The 22,637-nt window shown below is 58.9% G+C and overlaps 2 protein-coding genes across 2 annotated transcripts; one reads left to right on the top strand and one right to left on the bottom strand.

Moving 5' to 3' along the window:
• The first annotated feature begins 469 nt into the window (after positions 1 to 469).
• IL17RA (interleukin 17 receptor A) lies at positions 470 to 15,919 on the top strand. Its single transcript, XM_040233651.1, has 13 exons — positions 470 to 785; positions 5,167 to 5,191; positions 5,755 to 5,901; positions 6,593 to 6,705; positions 7,776 to 7,902; positions 9,290 to 9,337; positions 9,489 to 9,652; positions 10,398 to 10,481; positions 10,730 to 10,814; positions 11,470 to 11,481; positions 11,696 to 11,797; positions 12,827 to 12,868; positions 13,383 to 15,919. The coding sequence occupies exons 1-13, from the start codon at positions 636 to 638 to the stop codon at positions 14,777 to 14,779; spliced, it is 2,496 nt and encodes an 831-aa protein (XP_040089585.1). The 5' UTR covers positions 470 to 635; the 3' UTR covers positions 14,780 to 15,919.
• Positions 15,920 to 16,698: 779 nt separating this feature from the next.
• Positions 16,699 to 22,636, bottom strand: TMEM121B (transmembrane protein 121B). The gene has a single exon (XM_040233511.1). The coding sequence runs from the start codon at positions 22,634 to 22,636 to the stop codon at positions 21,359 to 21,361; it is 1,278 nt and encodes a 425-aa protein (XP_040089445.1). The 3' UTR covers positions 16,699 to 21,358.
• Between the last annotated feature and the right edge of the window lies 1 nt (position 22,637).

Raw genomic sequence — 22,637 nt, 5'->3', positions numbered from 1 at the left:
CCCCCACCTCCTCTCCCACCTCCCCCACCTCCTCTCCCACCTCCCCCACCTCGCGCAGTCGGAGCGCGGAGCGGTCCCGGCCTCGAGAAGGGGGAGGAAAAGCCAGGAAAGCAATCCAGGGAGAAGGGGCGGATATGGAGAGAGGGAACTGAGAAAAAGAACTTCCTCTGACGGAGAAGAAGGGTAAGACCGGAGGCGAGAGCAAAGGGCAGATATTAAAATAGTTTTAGGGCCTGACGATAAGAGCGGAGATGGAATATAGGAGTCGGACGGGCTGGAGCGCAGGAGCTGGACGAGGGTTTAGGGAGCAGGCGGGGCGGAAGGAGCGCGGGGAGGATCCAGGGAGGAACGCAAGGAGGAGCCCGGGAGGAGCTGGGGAGGAGTTGGGGAGAAACGCGGGGAGGAGCGCGAGGCGGAGCCCCGGAGGAGGGCGCACCTGGGACGCACGCCGGGGAGCGACACGCGGAAGGACTGTCCCGGCCGAGCCCTCCCCTCTGCGTGGCCCGCCCCGGGCAGGGCTGGAAGCCGGAAGCAGGCGCAGGAGAACGACTCGGGACTCAGCCGAGGGGATCCCTGGGGCGCGCCCTCGCTGCGCCCCCAGCCCGGGCGCGAGCCCTCCGCGAAGGGCCGGGGCCATGGAGGCTCCGCGCCGCGGGCCGCGCGTGTTTCCCGGGTCCCCGCCGGGGCCGTCGCTCCTACTCTTCCTCCTGCTCCTGCGCCCGCCGGGCCTCGGTCTCGCCTCCCCGAGGCTCTTGGACCACCCGGCGCCCGTGTGCTCCCAGGAGGTGAGATCGGACGCGTCCCGGGGGATGGAGGTGGGGGTGGGGTGGGGGTGGAGGGTGGGACTAGCCCAGGATGCTGTCGGTCGGGCAGGCGGCCGGGGGCCGGGGCTGGAGTAGCGGGGTTTCGGGGGTTCCGAGGCTTGGGCACAAGAGCAGGCCGCCCTGGGCAGGACACGCGGAGCGTCGCGAGTTGCGGTGCGAGCCAGGGAAGAGACGGAGTTTGCTGGGAAAGATCGCGCAGCGCGGGTTGCACAACCTGGGCAGGCGTCCCGGCGGCGCCTCCGGAGGGAGCCTCGCAGTTGGGGAAGGGCTTGGCGGGGGGGCGCGCCGGCCGGAGGCGGGGCCTGAGGAGGGCGAGGCGGGACCGGACCCAGTGCCAACCCTGGTAGTCCAGCCCTCCTCCCTGCGAGCTGGCGCCCGGGGGACCCCGCGGCCGCAGCGTCTGGCGCACGATCCCCGGGTCTGCGGGGCAGCTTCCGGGGAGAGTTGTAAGGGCAGCGCGATGACCCCTCCGTCCCACACCGCCCGCCCGTGTCTGGAGTCCCGCGGGGCTGTAGGCACCCGTCAGTTGCCGGCTGTGCCCACAGGAAGCGACACACCCACACCCACCGCCGAGTAGTGGCCTTGGGGTGGAGGCCCGTCTTAAGGGAAAAGAGACAGACGGTGCTGGCCGCGCGCTGCCCTCTCCCGCAGCTCCTCTCGGTTTCCTCGGCCCCCTCCCCTTCACCTCTGACCCTAAGACATGACGCTCCTTATCTGAGTCAGAGGATGTTGAACAACCGAAGTGGTATTTCTCCCTATCTAATGTCTCGGAGGATTCATAAGAGGGTGAAATGTCAGTGACTGTTTAGCAGAATCTCTCTCTCTCTCTCTTTTTTTTTAACATGAACCATGTTGGGAAATGTCCTTGTGACCCCCTACTCATGGGCAGAGCAGGAGACCCGCTCAGCAGGTCCTACTTGGGGACTCTGCTGTCTGGGACTCAGTTCATTTTTAGATGGCCTTTTGCTGGCTGTCTGCAAAATACAAGGTCCTGAAACAACAAAGACACACTCGCTGATGACGGATGTTGGGGCAGTAAATCACAGAAGTCAGCCTAGAGCAGGAGCCTCTGTCAGCCAGGAGCGATGGAGTTCCAGGGAACAGAAGCTCCTGCTGCCCAGGTGCATTTCCTGCAGAGAGGGCACTTGGGCAGCCCTCCAAGAGAGTCTAGAGCGTTCCAGGAGGGGGAAAGCGCTGAGCCAAGGCCCGAGGGTGGGCAGGATGAAGAGTGAGGGGTCTGTGTGGCAGGAAAGTGGGAGAAGCAGCTACAAATGAGGGAGGGTCTCTGCTGAGCTGGGCTGAAAGGGCTTGGCCTCAGTTGCTCACCCGGAGCAGGGGCTTGGCTTGATGGCAGGGGAGCAGGGGCTGGAGAGGGACCCTGGGCAGTTTGTCTACAACTGCCAGGCTCTGCTTTCCCTCTGCCTCCTGTACACCTGGCCAGAGAACAGGGCCCCACTGCCAGCTGGCTCCCCTGAAAAGACAGAGGTGAGGCCCCCCAGATTTCTGTCCCTCCCCTGGCTCTTCCATGGATGGAACACCACTTAGTGACTTGATCTCAGAGGACCTGGCTTCGCATCCTGACTTCACCACCTACAGCCCAGTGCCATAAGCACAGGCCGTGGGGGCTGACAGATGTTTGTGGACTGAAAAGAGGAAGGGGAGGGTGAGCAGGTGAATGACAGCCAGCTCTGTCCAAGAGGCAGCAATGGGCAGAGAGACCAACAGCTGGTGCCAGCTGCTCGGAGTTAGCCAGGGAGCTGGTGCTCCTCAGCAAGAGAAGCCCGCCCGCCACAACCTGAGAGTAGCTCCTGCTCGCTGCAGCTGGAGAAAGCCAGCGCATAGCAACAAAGACCCAGCACAGCCAAAAAGAAATAAAATTTAAAAATAAAGTGATGAGGTGGTGATGGTACCTACCTCATAGGGCTATTGTAGATTCAATGAGATCTCCATACAAAGTGCTACCGATGCCTGGCCCAGGAGAGCTCAGGGAACACTGGCCAATGCCACCTAACACTGTCTTCAGCATCGTGGGCATCTTCTCTGGGTTTCTGCAGGAGGTCCAACATGGTGCTGTTCATAAGCTCATAAACAGTGTTCTGGTCCTATTGTTGTTTTTCCATTGTTCAGTCCTGTCTGACTCTCTGCAACCCCGTGGACTGCAGCTCGTCAGGCTTCCCTATCCTCCACTGTCTCCCAGAGCTTGCTCAAACTCATTTCCATTGAGTCAGTGATGCCATCCAACCATCTCACCCTCTGTCATCCCCTTCTCCTCCCGCCTTCAGTCTTTCCCAGCATCAGGGATTTTTCTGATGAGTCAGCTCTTCACATCAGGTGGCCAAAGTATTAGAGCTTCAGCTTCAGCATCAGTCCTTCCAATGAACACCCAGGACTGGTCTCCTTTAGGATGGACTGGTTGGATCTCCTTGCAGTTCAAGGGACTCTCAAGCGTCTTCTCCAACACCACAGTTCAAAAGCATCAATTCTTCGGCGCTCAGCCTTCTTCACAGTCCAACTCTCACATCCATACATGACCATGGCCTTGACTAGACGGCCCTTTGTTGGTAAAGGAATGTCTCTGCTTTTTATAAGCTGTCTGTGTTGGTCATGGTCATTTCGTGGCTGCAGTCACCATCTGCAGTGATTTTGGAGTCCAAGAAAATAAAGTCTGTCACTGTTTCCATTGTTTCCCCATCTATTTGCCATGAAGCGATGGGACGAGATGCCATGATCTTCGTTTTCTGAATGTTGAGCTTTAAGCCAACTTTTTCACTCTGCTCTTTCACTTTCATCAAGAGGCTCTTTAGTTCTTCTTCGTGTTCTGCCCTAAGGGTGGTGTCATCTGTGTTCCTGACATTATTAATATTTCTCCTGGCAATCTTGAGTCCAGCTTGTGCTTCATCCAGCTCAACATTTCCTATGATGTACTCTGCATATAAGTTAAATAAGCAGGGTGACAACATACAGCCTTGACGTACTCCTTTCCCGATTCAAAACCAGTCTGTTGTTCCAAGTCCAGTTCTAACTGTTGCTTCTTGACCTGCATACAGATTTCTCAGAAGGTAGGTAAGGTGGTCTGATGTTCCCATCTCTTTCAGAATTTTCCACAGTTTGTTGTGATCCACACAGAATGGCTTTGGCATAGTCAATAAAGCAGAAGTAGATGTTTTGCTGGAACTCTTGTTTTTTCTGTGATCCAGGGGATGTTGGCAATTTGATCTCTGGTTCCTCTGCCTTTTCTAAATCCAGCTTGAACATCTGGGAGTTGATGGTTCACGTACTGTTGAAACCTGGCTTGGAGAATTTTGAGCATTACTTTGCTAGCATGTGAGATGAGTACAATTGGAAATATACTCACTCATATAATTTCTCTTGAATAAATATTCTATTAAATAAATATTAAATAATTTAAATAATTAAATAATTTCTCTTAAATAAATATTCACATATTGTTTCTTCTATTTCTGTTTAATATTGTTCTACATTTGGAGAAATTTCCTGAATTTTATAACCTAGTTTTTCTATGGATTTTTTTATTTTCATGGTTCATTTTTTAATTAAATTTATTTATTTTTAACTGAAGGATAATTGCTTTACGATCTTGTGTTGGTTTCTGCCAAATATCAACATGAACCAGCCACTGGTATACATATGTCCCCTCCCTCTTGAAACTCTCCCACCTTCCTCCCCTTCAAGGTTCGTTTTTATTTGTTTGCTCATTTTCCCATAGTACTCTGTCCTGTCATATGGATACAGCGTCCTCTCATTTCTTTGAGACCGTTATAATTTTAATTTATTCTGCTCCCAGCATCATCTTATTTCCTCCAAGAGCCTTCTTGTAAGTTGCTGGGTTTTTTAACTATTTTCATGCAAATCTGGTACTCTTTGGTTGTCTGAGAATATTCACGCCTAAGGTTCTAAAAGCTCATTGGATGCCCTGTGGAGCAGGCTGTGTGGATCAATTGCTGGACTTACCGTAGGGGTCAGGCTGGTGGTGACCGTGGCCTCTCAGATGTGGAAGTCTGGAGGTCTTGTCTCTGGGCTTGGCTGCCAGCGTCCTGAGCTCAGGGCAGGAAACGAGGCTCAGGTGACGCCCAGCTCCTAAAGCCACTGAGAAAACGGCAGTTCCTTTTTGCCATGTGTTGCGCCCACTTCTTGCCCTGCATCTCCTCAGTTGTCAGGAGAGCAGAGTACGGGGGGAATATGGTCCCCCCAGGAGTGGTCCCAAAAGTGAGAGGGAAGGCGCGTGCATTTCATTCCTGAGTGTGAGCCCAGGGACACTGGAGCCCGGCTGGCGGATCCGAGTTCTTTCTCAGCTGTAATTACCTGCTTCTCTTTTCCGCAGGGGCTGAACTGCACAGTCAAGAACAGTAAGTCACCTGCTTTTTCTGTTCTCAAGTTGCCCTGATGCGGTGCTGACCCCATACTGAGTTGACGAGGGACCCAGTCCCCAGCGGGAGGACCCCTGAGACTCAGGGCTGCACCCGTCATCAGGGTTTTGGAAGAATCCTCTGGGGCGCTGCAGTACGACCTGGCTCTGCAGTATGACCCTTTAGCCAGAGCTGTCACCCTGCAGTGGGCGATATCTGGGGTGGGATCTTGTTTTATGTTTTAATTCAAGGAGGAGGCACACCGTTCAAGAGTCCGTGCTCATTAGGGACCCAACACATAAAAACAGAGCAACTCTTATGGCTGCCCCATGTCTCCTGCCCACTTCATCTCAAAGCCACAGGCGTGCTTTGTCATCTCTCCTATAACGTCAGAGCTTCCCCATGACCCCCGAAGGGCATCAAGAGAGCTGTGAGCCCAGGTTTGGTCTTGGGGTCATAGCCTGACTGTGAAGTCTTCTGGACCCTGCCAGGCATCCTCTTTGGGCTGCATCTCTGTCCCTTAGAGCCCACAAGCCTCTGATTTCTGCCTCTCCTGCTCCCAGGTACCTGTCTGGACGACAGCTGGATCCACCCTCGGAACCTCACCCCCTCATCCCCCAAAAACGTGCAGACCCAGCTGCGCTTCGCCCACACGCAGCAAGGACATTTGCTCCCTGTGGTTCACATCGAGTGGACGCTGCAGACAGATGGTGAGTGGGCATCTGGGGTGCTGCCCACCTCCGGGTGGGTCCACAGACTGGGCCTCCTAGTCCTCCCACCAGACTCAGAATTGGGCTCCCAGCCCTGTGCTCAGACACGAGGGCCAGTTCAGAGAAAGGACCCATCAGTTCAGGCAGTGAGTCCTTCTTCAGAGTTCTAGATGTTAACCCACCATCCTCCACAGAAGACCTTTCTTCAGCCCCAAATCTTCATCACCCTGGAAATCACATCTGGTCATGACCCATCTGACTGCAGGCTGGCCCTTCTGACAGCAACCCCCCAACAACTCAGCCTCTTGGGGGCGGAGCAGTGTGCACAGCTGGGAAGACTGGGTGACGAGGGTGCCCAGGCCTGTGGATGGCCGGGTGAGTCCCTTGCTGAGGCTCGCTACGTCCTCAAGGTCGAGGACCCCCCTCTGACATCCACAGTCAGTGTCCCCAGCAGCCTAGCCACAAATTTGCAACGCTTTCCCTTTTGGCTCAGGGTAAATCATCTTCGCCCCTGTCCAGCGAGGGGTAGCTGTCCAGAGGCAGTGGCTAACCCAGCCCAGAGGGAGCTGGAAGGAGCAGGAAGCAGGGGTGGGTTAGACGGCCCGCACAGCAGACAGGAAATACCCCCTCCACCCCCAGCGGCTAGCCATCCTTGGTCTAACCTGTGCTCCTCTCCTCCCTTGACCTCCAGCCAGCGTCCTCTACCTGGAGGGGGCGGAGCTGTCCGTCCTGCAGCTGAGCACCAACGAGCGTCTGTGTGTCAGGTTTGAGTTTCTGACCACACTGAGGCATCATCACAAGCGGGTAAGAGTCCCACCAGGGTGGGCGGTGGTGACTGCGAGGAGCGGTGTGCACACGTACACACACACGCATGCACCCCGCTCTTCCTCCCCACCTCACGCCCAGGCTCATTGGGAGGGGGGCTTCCTTGGCCAGCGCCTGCCGTCAGCCAGGGTCTCTTCCAGGCGCAGGGGCTCTGCCCGGTGCAGAGCAGCCATGGTTTCCAGCGCAGTTTCTGTTCCTTCTGTTGCTTAGAGCCAGAATGGGTTCGTGTTTAGTTTGGTCAAAGCACTGATTCCCGGTGTGTAATCCCAAGCCCGGCAGCAACACCAGGGGATTGCTAGAAACGCAGGTTCCAGGTAGCCCCTCAGACCTCCGGAACCAGAGGCTGGAGTGTTCAAACGGCTGCAGTTGGTGGTGACAAGCCGTCCAGTTGATCCTGATGCAGGCTCGTCTCAATTCTGCCGGTTGACGTCTGACAAGTGGCCAGAGGCAGAGCTCCTAGAACACAAGCAGCAAAGACAGATCCCCTGTCCTGTGTTTAGGGAGGACAGGACCCCCAAACTACTACCGGGAGGACAGGGAGGACCAGGGACCCCAAGTGGTCCACCAGGGGAGCTGGAGTCAGTGCGTCTCATCTCCATTGGCCAAAAAAAGTTTGAGCAACAACGCCATGAGGCCCAGGGTTGGACGGGGAACCTCGTAGCCTCCCACTGTACTTTCGTGCTCCAGAGACCCTGCTTTCCCTTCCACGGGGCAGAGCCACATAACAAGTGGTCTTCAGCTGCCCCTGGGTCCCAGCGGCCTGCAGCCCTGGAGTTGGAGAGGGCTGATGGGGGAGGGGTGCCTCCAACCTCGCCCACATTCTCTTGCCTTTGGCCCTGCTGTCTCTTAACAAGGCCAGAGCCAGGTGTTTGTAAACAGGCAGAAAGACCAGAAGAAACACAGAACAGGGACACAATGCCTCTGACTGGGGCGCTCGTAGCCTGGTTGTTCCCTCCCTGTGTTGATGAATCCTTCAGGGACAGGTGGGGAGGTCTTTGGGCTCAGGTAAGAGCTGTGACTGTTTGACCTCCCCTCCTCCTGTCTCCTAGTGGCGATTTGCCTTCAGCCACTTCGTGGTAGAACCCAGAGAGGAGTACGAGGTGACCGTCCACCACCTGCCTAAGCCCATCCCTGACGGGGACCCAAACCACCAATCCAGAAACTTCCTGGTGCCCGGTAAGAGCACCACCCCCCAGCGTGCCCTTCACCTCTCGCTCTGTGGTCGGTCTGTGGAACCCACGGGACAAACAGGTGCAGGGCCGGGGCTCCTGGGTGGGGGGCTGCAGCCTCCACTCCCTAAGGCGGAGTCCGTTCTCTGTGGCACCAACTTGGTGTTGGCCCAAGACCCCAGGAGTTCTATGGGAACCGAGTCCTTCGTCTGGCATGTCCTGCTCAGAAAGTGTTGGGAAGACAGGCCTGTCCCCAGAGAGCTGTGGCCTCACTCCCCGCCCCGTCCCAGCCCCAGCTCCTTGCTCTTCCCACGTCCCACCTGCATGTATCTGGCACCAGCCCCTCTTCCCCTGCTCCCTCCTCCTGGGATGCTTGCCAGGCTCATCTTCCAAAATAGCATCTGATGCATCTGCACCTCTGGGTGCATCTCTGTCCTCCCCGGAGTCTCTGCCACGGCCCGCCTTTCTCATTGTCCGGAGCCAAGAGCACCCAAATGCCCAGCCCCTGGAGGACAGGGCCTGCGCCTTACACCCACTTGGACAGCCTCCAGACCCTTGTGAACGGCCCGGCGTGTGGGAGGCAATTGGGAAATGCTTGCTGAGACCATCCACATTGCCGGAGCACCCCTTGCACACACAAAACATGCACATACATGCACCCATGCATACACACAGATGTGCACGTGCATGCAAATTCACTCGTGTACACACATGCACACAGACGTGTGCACACGTGTACACACACATGTGTGCACACATGCCAGCATCTTGACGTAGCCGTGGCACGATATCACAGTCTTCTATGGCCCCTCAGGCTGGAATGGCATCCCTGGAGGGCAGGGACTTCGTCTCACTCCTGGCTATATCTCCCAGGCCTCACACAGCACCTGGCACATACTGGGGGCTCAGTAAGTGTTTGTCAGATGAGTGACACTCCCCGATCCCCCTCCTAGCCCCCCACCCCTAAAGCAGACTGACTCAGCCCGTCACTCACAGTGATTCATGCCTGTCACATCTTCTTAAACCAATAAAAAGGCTGCAGTCAAGGAAATGGGGGACCAAGAAGCCGTCTCCGGGGGAGCAGTCCTCCCAGGGTCCCCAGGTTGGCAGTGCCATGGAATCACCTGGGAACTTGTCAGAAATGCAGCTTCCCAGGCCCACCCCAGATGGGGCTGAACCCAAGACTCCCATGAGCATGCGTGGAAGTTGGGGAAATGTCACCATTTGTCGAGGGGGACTAAGCCCATCTCCCCTCAAGGGGAGAAGCAGATCCAGGAAGGAAGCCCCTAGAGAGGGGAACAGGAGTAGCAGACGGATACCTCTGGTGTTGGAGGTTCTGTAAGACAAGCTCTCCAAGCCAGGGGCTGACGGTTGCACTTCTTCCCGGTCCACAGACTGCAAGGACCCCAGGATGAAGGACACCACGCCATGCGTGAGCTCAGGTAACCGTGGGGGCAACCATGTGGGAGCTTTACTTGGGTCACACACACATGCACGCAGACACACAAGCGTGCACATACGTGCACACATGCACGTGTGCAAGCACGCTCGCCCCCCTCCCTGACTCCTGGTCACGTTATGCCCGTGGGATAGGCAGCCTGTGGGACCCCAACATCACCGTGGAGACCCTCGAGGCCCACCAGCTGCGGCTGAGCTTCACCCCGTGGAATGAGTCCACCAGTTACCAGGTCCTGCTGCACAGCTTCCCACCTGCGGAGAACCAGAGCTGCTTCCAACATGTCATCGACATGCCCGTGGTAACTGCCCTCTCTGCCGCTTTCCTAACCCATCAGCCCAGCTCAGAGCACCCTCTCCACCTTCAAGAGCCAGGCGCTCGGGCTGGGCTTAGAGCATGGGACTTCCCTTCCCTTGTGTGCAGACTGAGGCTGGTGTGCACTTGGAGAGTGGCTGGTGTGAGGTGGGTGTGTGGCTGGTGTGTAGTTGATGTGTGGCTGGTGTGTGCCTGGCATGTGGCTGGTGTGCAGTTGGAGTGTGGCTGGTGTGCAGTTGGAGTGTGGCTGGTGTACAGTTGGTGTGTGGCTGGTGTGCGCTTGGAGAGTGGCTGGTGTGCGCTTGGAGAGTGGCTGGTGTGAGGTGGGTATGTGGCTGGTATGTAGTTGCTCTTGCACCTGACAGGAGCCCTGTCTCTGCCCTGTACACTCAGCCCTCTGTCCTCCCCTCCCCGACATTCTCCTAGTCCTCTTTTTGCTTTGTTAATTTCATGATTGCAAAGAGGATTCGAAGACTGTACAATGTGCACATGAGGACAAGGTGGGGGGTCAAGGTGAAGCAGTAAGACGGAGCCAGGGTGGGGCTGCTACTGGACACATGCGTCTATACCTTGGTCCCCGGTGGCTGGGGTGTCTGATGCGGTCCTGGGGATGCAGTCCTGGGGATGGCTGCTCCTCCTGGAGCCGGACCTGCAGCGCCTCTCCCCAGGGAGGGGGCCCCCGGGGCGCATCCCAGCCAGAGCCGGGGCCTCACCGTCCCTCCGCCCTGTAGCCCGCACAGGAAGCCGCCCCGCAGCGCTGCAACATCACGGTCACCCTGCGGGACTCCAGCTGGTGCTGCCGCCACCACGTGCAGGTGGGGAGCAGGGTGGGACAGGGTGGGCGAAGGGCAGGTAGGCAGCTGGGGGGGTCATGCTCCCCCTGGACCCAGCACCGCTACCTGGGGACTTCCTGCCCAGCCACCAGCCTCAGCCAGGCAGGGTCCTCTGCCTGCTCCCGCTGGCGGGCCACCTGCCCAGCAGCCGTGGAGACGTCCTGGAGAGGCTAGCGGGTTCCTGGCGGGCCCGTGCGCCCCCAGCCTCTCCCCCACACTCTGCCTCACAGATCCAGCCCTTCTTCAGCAGCTGCCTCAACGACTGCCTCCGACACTCGGTGTCTGTGGCCTGCCCGGATGTCTCGCACACCCCAGGTGGGACGCGCAGCTGCCAGGGGCCACTGGGAAGCAGGGTGGGCGAAGGTCAGCAGCCCAGACTGTACCATGACCTGGTCTGGGGGGAAGGGGCAGTTGTCCAGGCCTGTGTTGTGCAACCTTAGAGAGAGACTCCAGATTGGACTCCTCGCTGACTTTCGTTAGCTGTGTGACCTCGGGAAAAGCACTGAGCCTTTCTGATCTTCAATTTATGTGACTGGAAAATTGGGAACTCTTTATTGTCACAGTTAGAGTTAACACCATGTACTGAGTGAGCAAAGTGCTCTAACACGTCTGCTTTTAGTTCTCACAAACTCTGAGTCATAGTACTATCTGACTAGTGCTGTGTACTAGGTACTACACACTATAGTACTATGCACTGTTCACTATAGTATTGGTACTGTGTACTAAGTGCTAAGCTCTATGTGCTGGGCACTATGCACTATAGTACTGTGTGCTATGTACTAAGTACTGGGTACTATGCACTGTAGTGTAGATACTGTGTATTATATAGTACTAAGTATATTTTACTGTGCACTATGTACTGTGTACTATTACGTGGTTCTGGGTACTATATACTATGTACCAAGTGTGTACTATGTACTGTGCACTATCACTGCTGACAACTGAAAGTCTGTCCCTGTTCTCCTTGCAGACGCCACTGAAGGTGAGGCTCTCTTTCCAGGCTGAGACACCTCAAGGGCCACAGAGAGGTCCCTGCCTAGCCTGGTGTGGGGTCAGCCTACATGAGGAGACACCCCAGGGGAGCAGCCCGGGGTGGGCAGTGGGTGGGGCCCCAGAGCTGGCACAGCAAACTCCCAGGGTGGGCAGTGGGCGGGGCCCCAGGGTGTCACACCACTCACACCACCCTCCCGCCACAGACCACATGCCCCTGTGGGTGTCTGCGTTCATCACAGGCCTCTCCATCCTACTGGTGGGCTCCGTCATCCTGCTGATCCTCTGCATGACCTGGAGGCTACCAGGTAAGGGCGGGGCTACAGCCCACCTGAGATTTCTGCTCTGCCCCTCCCTCTTCCCAGACCCTTCTCCCTGTGCCAGCCCTAAGTCTGTGCTCAGGACCCCGCACCCCCAGTCTTGCAGGCTGTTAAGAAGCATCAGTCCCCCACCCCGGGCCCATTCTGGCCACGTTCCAAGCAGGAGGGAACATGGGTCTCTGGGGTGGGGGTTGGCCTCTCCCTGCCCCTCCATGACCCTGATCTGGGTGGCCGTTCCCTCTGTGACCATGATTCGTGCAGGGGAAGATCACCAAGCCAGCTGTGAGGCCTGTCCAGAGCGTCCTTCCACAGAGGGTCCCTGGGAGGGTTAGGAGGCTGTTCTTGGGCCGCACATCTGACCTTTTCCCAAAGCGCCCACTCCTTGGGGCAAGAGAAGCACCTCATGGTTCTGGGGAGCAGCCCAAAGGTGGGAGTTGAAGTCAGGTGCCAAATGTCCTCCTTGGCCTCTGTGTGGCTCCAGAGAGTCAGCCCCACACCATGGGATCCCTCACTGGGTCCAGGAGGGGAGGTCACTTAAGGACGTTGATTCCCCACATCACCTTCAGAAAACGAGGCCGCAAAGGGCCAGGGGTGCCACTTCCGGAGACGTCTCGGAAGGCTTGTGCCTCCTGCAAGGACAGGTCTGGGTGACGGGCTTTCCCTGAAAGGGGAGTCTGCTTGGGGGCAGCCACTCAGGTTGTAACCTCCTAGGCACCATTCTGGGGGCCCCAGCCCAGTCAGTGGTGCCAAATACTTGTGACCCAGGTGGTGGGTATGTTGGATGAGCCGAGCACTTAACCCACAGACCCATTTCACAGAGGAAGAAACCAAGCTTCAGAGACATCGATACCTCCCCCAGGTCACACAGTGGTCGTGGGAGACGTGGTCTCCCCGCCAAGGCCCAGAGCAGCTAGGAGGTGCTCCTCGGCCCCTCCCGGGTCAGGAGACAGCCTTGTAAAACCTGTGCCGCCTGCATGGACACTTCTGGAGCAGTCCTGGCCTTGCCTTTCCTTTCAGGGTTCCGTCAAGGAAAACATGAAGATGGCACCAAAGACACAGGTGGGCACTCCTGGTTTGGGCGGCCTGGCTTTAGGGGGAGGCTGTTCACACTGGCCTGGAGGAGCTCCCCGGTCAGTTCCTGTCCCTCGGGAGATGTCACCTGCCGGGGACCCACCTCCAGCCCCAAATGGAGGGACCTCACATAGCAGGGTGACTGGGCTCACAGCTAATCCCTGAACAAGAAGGGAAGGTCGGGGCCCCTAGAGAGCAACTGTGTCCATGCCAGAGATAGGCCTTGGTGTCTTGAAGAAAAGATAATTCTAACTAACGTGCAGCCTGCAGGCCAGGTAGGAAAGTGAGAGACACTCTTTTCCCTGAAGGCACAGACTATTTTGCAGGCAGCCAGTGCGGTGTGGCAGCCGCCTCAGGCATCTTCTGGGGTCTCAGCTCCATTTCTTGGGCTCGGGAGCCAAACTCAGCCTGTTTCCTGTCCCTCACCAGCAGGCCAGGCCTGTGATGTGTGGTCAGCATTGAAACGCCTGAAACCACACCCTGGTTTCCTTGTTTCCCCTAGAGATCCTGCCCGCCCCCACCAGCCTGAGCCCCCCGCCCCTGAAGCCCAGGAAGGTCTGGATCGTCTACTCCGCCGACCACCCCCTCTACGTGGACGTGGTCCTCAAGTTCGCCCAATTTCTGCTCACCGTGTGTGGCACCGAAGTGGCCCTGGACCTGCTGGAGGAGCAGGCCATCTCAGAGGTAGGGGTCATGACCTGGGTGGGGCGCCAGAAGCAGGAAGTGGCAGACAGCAACTCCAAGATCATCGTCCTGTGCTCCCGAGGCACCCGGGCCAAGTGGCAGGCGATGCTTGGCTGGGAGGACGCCGCCGCCGTGCAGCTCCGCTGCGACCACGGGCAGCCGGCGGGGGACCTGTTCACAGCGGCCATGAACATGATCCTGCCGGACTTCAAGAGGCCGGCCTGCTTCGGCACCTACATCGTTTGCTACTTCAGCGACATCAGCTGCGAGGCGGACGTGCCCGACCTGTTCAACATCACCTCCCGCTATGAGCTCATGGACCGGTTCGAGGAGGTCTACTTCCGCATCCAGGACCTGGAGATGTTCGAGCCGGGCCGCATGCACCGCGTGGGGGCGCTCGCGGCCCAGAACTACCTGCAGAGCCCCAGCGGCCGGCAGCTCCGCGAGGCAGTGCAGCGCTTCCGTCGCTGGCAGGCCCAGCGCCCCGACTGGTTCGAACTGGAGAACCTCCGCTCGGCGGACAGCCGGGACCTCCCGTTCCTGGACGAGGAGGCCTTCGAGGAGGAGCCGCTGCCCGAAGGAGGGATCGTCCGGCAGGAGCCGCTGGTGCTGGAGCCCACCTCCCGGGACCACGTGCTGGTGAAGCTGCTCCTCGCCGGAGAAGGAGGGGGCGGCCTCGCGCGGCTGGAGCCCCAGCCCCGGCCCCCGGGGCAGCCGGCAGCCCCAACGCTCCAGACCATGGTGGTCCCGGTGGACAGGGTCCCTCGGGCTCAGGTAGTGGAGCCCGTCCCACAGGAGGTGGGGAGCGGTGCTGGCCGGCTGGCCCTGGTGGAGGGAGAAGAGGCCTGCCCGCTGCTGGGGGGCCAGGGTCCCCGGCGGAACAGCGTCCTCTTCCTCCCCATGGGGCGGCTCCTGCCCCCCCAGCAGAACCCGAGCCTCCAGGACCTGCTCACGCCCCCCGAGGAGGAGCAGCGGCGGTCTGTGCAGTCGGACCAGGGCTACATCTCCAGGAGCTCCCCGCAGCCCCCCGACGACGACGACGACGACAACGGGGAGGGGGTCGGGGAGGAGGACGGGGGGCAGCCGCTGTCCCCCCAGGGCCTGGAGAGCCTGCGCAGCCTCCAGCTGCTGCTCTTTTTCCAGGAGTTTAGCAAGAACCCCGGCCTTGAGCCCGAGGGGCCGCCATGCGGGGCCTTCCCCCAGCCAGGGCGGTGAGTGAGCACGTGTGTGCGTGTGTGCACGTGTGGGCTTGCATCCGTGAGGCCGCACTTTTAAAGGTAGCCAGCTTGACTGTGGGAGAAGGAAATGGCAACCCACTCCAGTGTTCTTGCCTGGAGAATCCCAGGGACAGAGGAGCCTGGTGGGCTGCCATCTATGGGGTTACACAGAGTCAGACACGACTGAAGCGACTTAGCATGCATGCATTGGAGAAGGAAATGGCAACCCACTCCAGTGTTCTTGCCTGCAGAATCCCAGGGACAGGGGAGCCTGGTGGGCTGCCATCTATGGGGTTACAGAGAGTCAGACACGACTGAAACGACTTAGCAGCAGCAGCTTGACTGCATCCCCTTAGCTTTTCTTCGGGTCCCCGTGTGGTCACCTTCCATCCCCAAGACCCCATGGCCCATTCCCAGGAGCTAAAGGACAGACCATCTGCCATTCCTCCCTTTGGCCTTTATCTTGGGTCCAGTATAGCCCTGACCGCCAAGGAACTGCTCCTCTAGAGGGAGGGTCAGGGCAGCACACAGGGCAAGACGTGGAGGCCAAAGGGGTGCCCGGGTGCAGTGAGGGGTGGAGGGCAGGTGGAGTTCCGAGTCTGGGGCAGTGGGGCAGTGTGTAACTGATCCTGCCACAGAAGGTGAGCACATGGGCCCAGCTTGGGGAGGCCTGGGGGCAAGGCTGGGGTTGGGGCATCAGGCCCTAATGCTAATGGCCGGGGATTCTTTACCAGGATGCCCTGTTCCCTGCAGAGGAGGCTGTAGATCAGACACACCGGTTGTTTCCGGAGAAAGACTGGATAGAAGTGAATGAGCCCTGATGGCCTCAGCAGGGCCTGAACCCACGTGTGGCCTCGGTCAGTGGGAGAGCTTTGGCCAAGGATTCTTCCAGGGTTGCGGGCTGAGCACTGGGCTATAGCATCCGGGCTCAAGAAGAACAAGGAGCCCCCAGCCCTGTGTGCACTGGGGTCACTCTAGGTTCTCTTTGCCTGAACCTGAGTCCTCCACTGGAGCTTCAAGCACCTGCAAGGAGGAGGGGGTTCTGAAATTCAAGGAGAAATCAGATACTGCGTGTACACGTGTGCGTGTGTGAAAGCGAGCTTACTGATAAAAGAATAAATAAATTTTTAAACTCTGATTACAGTTCCTGGCTGTCACTTTAAGTCACATGCTATACGGGTTGGGAGGCTCCTGGCTGCAGAGGCCTTTCTCGTTTTGAGGTTGTGCCTGGTAGCAGCAGGCTGTTGAGGCCCGGGTCCTGGACAGTGCAAGGTCCACACCAGCCCCGCGTGCCAAAGGACCAGGCGTGGGAGTGCTACAGGCCGGCATCCATGCCCCCCCCACATCCCTTGGTTAATACCTGGGCCCCAGTGTGTGATGGTGTTGGGGAGGGCTTCTGAGAGGAAGGGGGTCATGGAGTGGGGTCCCATGGATGGGATAAGTGCCCTTGTAGGAACTCCTACAGAACACTGTCCCCTGCCGCCATGCAAGGACACTGCAAGACTGCCGTCTGTGAATCGAATCCGCCGGCACCCTGACCTTGGACTTCCAGGCCCAGCTCTGTTTCCGCTGTTCATAGTCTGTGCAGTCTCGGGCGTTCCATTCTAGCAGCCAAGAGGACAAGGTCAGGGGAGCCGAGACCTTCCACCCTCCAGCCCCCAGAGCGCCATCCCCCGATGATGTTGGGTGGGCGGCGCTGGGCGCAGATGCCCACGCAGCTCTCTGGGACGATCCCCCACTCACAGTCATCTCGTGCTCAATGTGCAGAGTGTGGGTGAGCCAGGTGGTGCCTGCGGCAGGGTGTCCCGGCCCTGTGGTCCCTGGTCTGGTCTTGGGAGACACCCTCCGCCTGGACCACCTTCCCCACAGACTTCAGACTTCTTCTGTGCCGGCCCCTGAGGCCAGACGACCCAGCTGTCATCATCCACCAAGTCCCTTTCTCATGACAGCTGCCCTTTCTTTCCTCACGACTTCACTGAGACACGATTCACAGCTCACACAGTTCACCACGGACCCTGTACAAGTCAAGGCTTTGGGGAGTTCAGAGTTCAGCAACCTTCAGCATAATCAATTTGGAAACATTTTTCTTCCGCCCCAAAGAAACCCAGCCCCCCTAATCATCACCCCATGACCCCAAATGTCCCATCGCTGGGCAGTCACTAATCTTTCCATCGGTGGGTGTGCCTGTGTGGACATGGCAGATATAAACGGAGTCAGGAAGATCCCCAGATAATCCACCCTTGTTCCACTCATGTCCCCCTTCCTTCCCTAGAGCCCCCAGCCTCACACTGGTCTCAGTCTAAGTATCACCCAAATGCCAAGAGCATCGGGTATGAATAAGGCCAGGTCTCGCTTTCCATACCATTCTGAACCACAGCTAGTGAAATCGTGCCTCACCCAGAAAGGCCCTTTGATAACAAGTGTCCTCTAGGCTGTGACCCCCACGCCTCGGGGCCCTCCCCAAGCAGAGTGCACAGAAGGGGCTCAAGGATGCGGGAGGACCCCTGGCTATACAACCCGTGCGGATGTCCACAGCTTTTTCTCTAGGAAAGTGAGAAATGGCTAACAGGTCCTCTGGACATTGCAAGCCACACTGGTTCTGAACCAACTTCCCTTTCCTGCTCAGGAAGGTCCTCAGAGGTGCTCAGGTTTTGGAGGGGCTTTTGTTTGTCACTTTAATGTCCATTCTCAGCACCTGGAGCTGGGCCTCTGAACGCCTGCTGTGATGGGTTTTACTCATTTGCTGCTTATCTTTGCCTCGGGCAGAAGGGAGAAGGTGCTCAGCCACGGGACTCCCAGGATGCGGCTCCTGCCCCTGCTTTTCAGCCAGAACCAGACGACAAAGGTGGTTTCTGTCTGCAGCCTTTGCACTCCACAGGAGCAGTCTCCCCTCCCAGGTAAACAAGGGAGGGGCCTTCCTGCAAAGACCTGTTCAGTGAGGGCCCTGCCCAGCCCTGCCCATCAGAGTCAGTTGTAGCTGTTCACACCTTAGTGGGAATCAGTGTCCCGGCTCCTTCCTCTCCACAGCCTGAGAGGAGAGTCTGCCTGGGCCTGACTGGGGGCCTGCAGGACTCCCGGGATGCGGCTCCAGCCCCTGCTTTTTAGCCTGACCCAGACGACAAAGGAGAATCCAAGTCTGAAGGCTGCCCAGGGCCACTGGATGTGGTTCAGACCTGATTCCCTTGCTGACTGCAGTGCGGCCTCCTGCAGGCAGCTCCATCCTTCTAGGCTCAGGAGCAGAGGGGAAGCTCCCTGGAGGGGCCGTGAGGGCCAGAGGGGCCAGAACATGAGGGCCAGAGGGCCCAGGCCCTGAGCACACCGACCCAAGGCCTCTGGCTGTAGGACTAGAGCCCCGCGACACGACCTCCCCTCTTAAGCAGCTCAGCCACGAGAAACGTAATCAGATTGGCCATCTTACCGTCCACCTGCATTTAGGGAGACATGAACACATGGCCTTTGCTGCTCTGTGACTACTGTACTTGTTACGATCGTCCATGTCTTGAGGGAAGGACTGTCTCAGCACACGTCACCCCATTCCCACCTATAAGCATATAGGTGCTCCTGTCCTGTGAGTGGGGAAGATCCTGCAAGCCAGGTGGGCCTGAGCGGGCATGGGCGGAGCCGCCTGGGCTTCGCGGCTTGAACAGCACCGGCCCTCTCTGTGCAGAAGAACTACAACCATGGTCTTATTTCTGCAGAAACCTGGTGTTCCCTCAGGCCGCCCGGCTCTCTGTGCTAAAAAAAGACAAGCACGGCCCCTGCTCTTCCCGAAAACAACTTCTGCTTCTGGCTTGTGCGAGGAGGGCAGAGGACTTAAGAAGCTGGCTTCTCAGCCTTTTCCCTCACTGGCAAGTTCTCAGAAAGAAGGAGCCGAGGACGGGAGCCGGGGCGTGAAGCCCAAGGCCACTTCCTCAAGAGCCTGCCAGCCACCTGGAAGGAAGCAGCCAAGGAGGGCCCAGAATGTGAACAGAGACCCGCAAAGCAATGACAGATGTCACAGTGACATTCAAGAGTTTAGCAGGGAAACCAGGACAGGCACGATCTTAAACCACACAGGAAGCTTGTCACAAGTCTCAAGTTTTTTTTTTGTTTTTTTTTTTTTTTTTAATTTTCAGAACAGAAGCTGGTTTTATTTTTAAAAAGAGAAGGAGAAAAAAAAAAACGTGATAAATGCCGGCGAGGTGCCACTTCCATCCTCCAGGCTCCGACTGCCAGCTCTCCACTCTTCCAGAAGAACCGTGGACTCTGCAGCTGTCCGTACAGAGGGTCTGGGCCAAGCCCTTTCCAAACAGGGAAGGAGTCAGAGGCCCGACCCACCCAGCATTAGAGGCGGCAGCACGGGTCCCACTCCAGCTTCTCCTCCATGACCTGCACAGAGGGCGCGGGCCCAGGGACAGGAAATCCCGCCTGCTGGGCCCACCACAGCATTTCCAGTTGGCACCCCCGCACCACAGATGCCCCTAGCAAACAAGAAAAACGAAACTTCTGGGGCATCTCTTCTTGTGAGTAGGGCAAGTGAAGTAAGTAAAAGGACTCCAGAGAAACGTGGCAGAAGGAAGGGGTTGGCCCCCTGAGCACAAGTGATGGCACCAAGTGTCAGAAAGAGGACGTTTGTCCCCCGGTGAACGAGGGCCAGCAGCTGGGACCAGCCGCACCCTCAGTCTCTTGACGGAAGGGCAGCTCATCGGCACCCCCCACAGCCCCCCACCCCACACCCGAGTGGGGCCCCCCCACGTGTCCCAGTGTCACTCAGCAGGGAGAAGGGGGTGGGGCAGGGGCCAGCCTGGGCCCCCCATGGCTCAGACGCGGAGGGTAGGTGGCAGAGCAACAGCAAAGCTGGAGAGAGGGTATGGGAGCAGAGGGGCTCCCCCCAGGGTCTGGGCCCCAGAACTTTGACCACATGGAGTTCAAAGGGCAAGAAGAGGGGTCCTGGGAGAGGAGAGAAGGCAAACAAAGGAACAATTTGTTGCAAAATCCAACCAGTTGACCCTGGACCTGGTGGGCGAGGGGCTGGGAGCCCCAACACTGAGTGCAAACATTTTCCTCCCTGCCCCCGCCCCTAGAGCAGGGAGACTCAGGACATCCACCCCTCCTGTGTCTCTGTCTTCTGTCAACAACCCTCCAAAACAATGAAGGGCCTCAAAACATTCTCTGGCCCCCAGCACAGAACAGAGGCCCAGGAAGCAAAAGTGACGTGTCACTGAAGCCAGCCTGTGAGAGTCAAGCCAACACCCATGACTTGGGGCACTTTGTCCGGGGTTTATTACACCACACAAAGCTGCCCAAGCACACGGAGAGGGGAGATCCTTACAAACTGCCCCCACCCCATCCTGTTACCCTGTTACCCCGGCCTCAAGACTGTATGTGGGCAACCCCTGGATATCAGCTGTCACTAGGGAGGGAGGCTGGGTGGGGTGGGGCTTGCCCACCCCCTCCAGTCTACCTTTTCCCTAGGGACTCCCTTGGCCAGAGCAGAGGAAAAAGGTCCCCGCCACCCTTTCTGATCCACGCCAGAAGAAGGGCAGGGGGTGGGAGACGGGTTCCCTACTCCCTTGGGTGGCCCAACTGATATCGCCCCCACCAAAGCTGTTCTGAGCCAAAACCTGACCCAGCCCGCAACCAGCCTCAGGAAGGATGGGAGCTATGGGTGCAGAGAGAGGGAGAGACGGAGGGCAGCCAGCTGATCCTCCATAGACCCTGTAATAACACAGGCACCGAACCCCAGCGGGGCCAGTGGCCATGGTAAATGAGACATCTGAGTCTTTGTCCTTATTTTCTGCAAGCAGCATCAGTGTGTGATGCAACAGAAGTGGAAAGCACGGAGGTAGACATGCTCACTCACCCAAGAAAGGGTGTAGTTTGGTCCTTAGAGTATGGACCCCACCCCGCAGCTGAGAGGAGTGGGGTGGGACTGAGGAAGACCCTGGGTGAGCTTCTCCCTCAGAGGAGGGCCCCTGGGCAGTCCCCAGGTGGCCAGCTCTGTCTGGGAACTAATTCATGGCCACAGATTCAGGTAGGAATGAGGAGTGTGGGTGGGGAGAACAGAGCCTCCCCAGATCTCCTGCTGATCTCAAGTGGCACAGGGTGGACACAAGGAAACAACATGCACACACGTGCGCGTGTGTGCATGCACACACACACACACACACAGATTGCATCTATCATCTGGATGAAACACAACAGACACAGTCCGGGAACAGGGGACTCCAGGTCAATTTCCAGGTGTGGGACACCGGCCACTAGCTACAGCCTAAAAGCAGCTGTCCCATCCAGCCTCCTGCCTGGGTACCCCTCCTCCACTCTCCCCACAAGGGAGAGGAATCAGGGTGAGACGGGAGAAGCAGGAAGCAGAGGCACCATGCCCCTGGAGGCTGGAACTCAGAATGGGTGTGGAGAACAGAGCCTGGTGACTTTCCTCCTTCTTTCAGTAGCTGGCTCGCTCCAAGCAGTCTTGACCCAAAGTGCTCAGAGTGGCGTGTTGGCCCTCAGCCCCATTAACAGATGATCTAGACTAGGTGAGGAAAGGTCCGAGGACAGGGAGCTGGGTTTCCCAACCCCAAAGCAAGACCCAGACCCCTCAATTCTGGGAGGCCACAGCCAGAGTGTTGACATAGCCATGGGCGCACCCCTCATCCTCGGAAACGCAGTGGCCCAGCTGGGGGGCTCCGGGCGCCGGTGGGGCGGAGGGTGAAGCACCATAGCCCGACCTGCCCTGACTAGGGGACGCCGGCAGCCCCTGGTCCCAGCAGCCCTCCAGGGCCTCCAGGCCGCGGCAGCCGAGGAAGAAGAGGTTCTTGAGCATGAAGACAGAGAGCGGCTGCTGGTAGCTCAGGGCCAGCAGGCAGCGCAGCGCCAGCAAGGGCGCGTCCACCAGGCAGCTGCCCAGGAGGCGCAGGAGACAGCTGCAGCCCCCGGGCCGCGAGGCCCGGGCCCGGGGCGAAGTGGCGGCGTGGAGCTCGTAGAGCCAGAGCACCGGCGAGGCGAGCGCGAGGAAGTAGACCGCGAGGAGCAGATAGCGCAGGTGCGCGGGCAGCGGCGCGCGGCCGTCCAGCATCAGCTCCACCAGGGCGAAGCTGTCCAGCAGGTCCAGGCACGTGCCCAGGAAGCAGCCGGCGGCGCGGTGCCGCTGCGGCTGCAGGAGCAGGGGCCCCGCGGAGCCGGGGGTGGCGCCCGCTTCGCCGATGGCCCGCACCAGGCAGTAGAGCAGCGGCGCCGAAAGCGCCATGGTGAGGCGGAAGCCCGTGGTGCCGAAGGGCGCGCGCAGTTCGATGAGGTCCAGGATGGACGTGCCCAGGATAAGCACCACCTTGGGCGTGAAGGCGATGGAGTAGATGAGCCAGGCCAGGTAGGCGAAGGCGAACTCGCCAGCCGCCCCGACCGGCCCCGCTGGCCCCTGGCCACCCGCGCCCCCGCGCGCGCCGCGCGCCTTCGCGCCCGCAGCCCCGGCGGGGGCGGCCGGCAGGTGCAGGGGCGCGGCGTGCGGGTGATGCGGGTGGTGAGCGTGTGCAGCGCCCCGACGGCCCCGGCTGTTCTTGGCGAAGAAGATGGCCCAGCCCGCCGCCACCACCAGGTCGGTGGCCACCCAGGAGCACCAGTACAGGTCCGTGACGGCGATGAGGTACACGTCCAGCAGGCCGCCTTGCGCCAGCAGCAGCGCCACGGACAGCGCCTGGTAGCCCCAGCGGCAGCCGGAGCCGGAGGAGCAGCCGCGGCGCCCACCCCCGCGGCCCGACCGGGCCCGGCGCCCGCAGCAACCGCAGCACGAACGGCAGGAGGGGCCGGGGCCGGGGCCGGGGCCGCCAGTACTCCCGACGGCCCCGGCCACGGCGCCCGCGCCCAGGTCAGCGGCGGTCATG

This window comes from Oryx dammah, unplaced genomic scaffold (assembly GCF_014754425.2).
Source record: "Oryx dammah isolate SB20612 unplaced genomic scaffold, SCBI_Odam_1.1 HiC_scaffold_29, whole genome shotgun sequence".
Taxonomy (NCBI): Eukaryota; Metazoa; Chordata; class Mammalia; order Artiodactyla; family Bovidae; genus Oryx; species Oryx dammah.
This window is presented reverse-complemented; position numbering and strand designations above follow the sequence as displayed.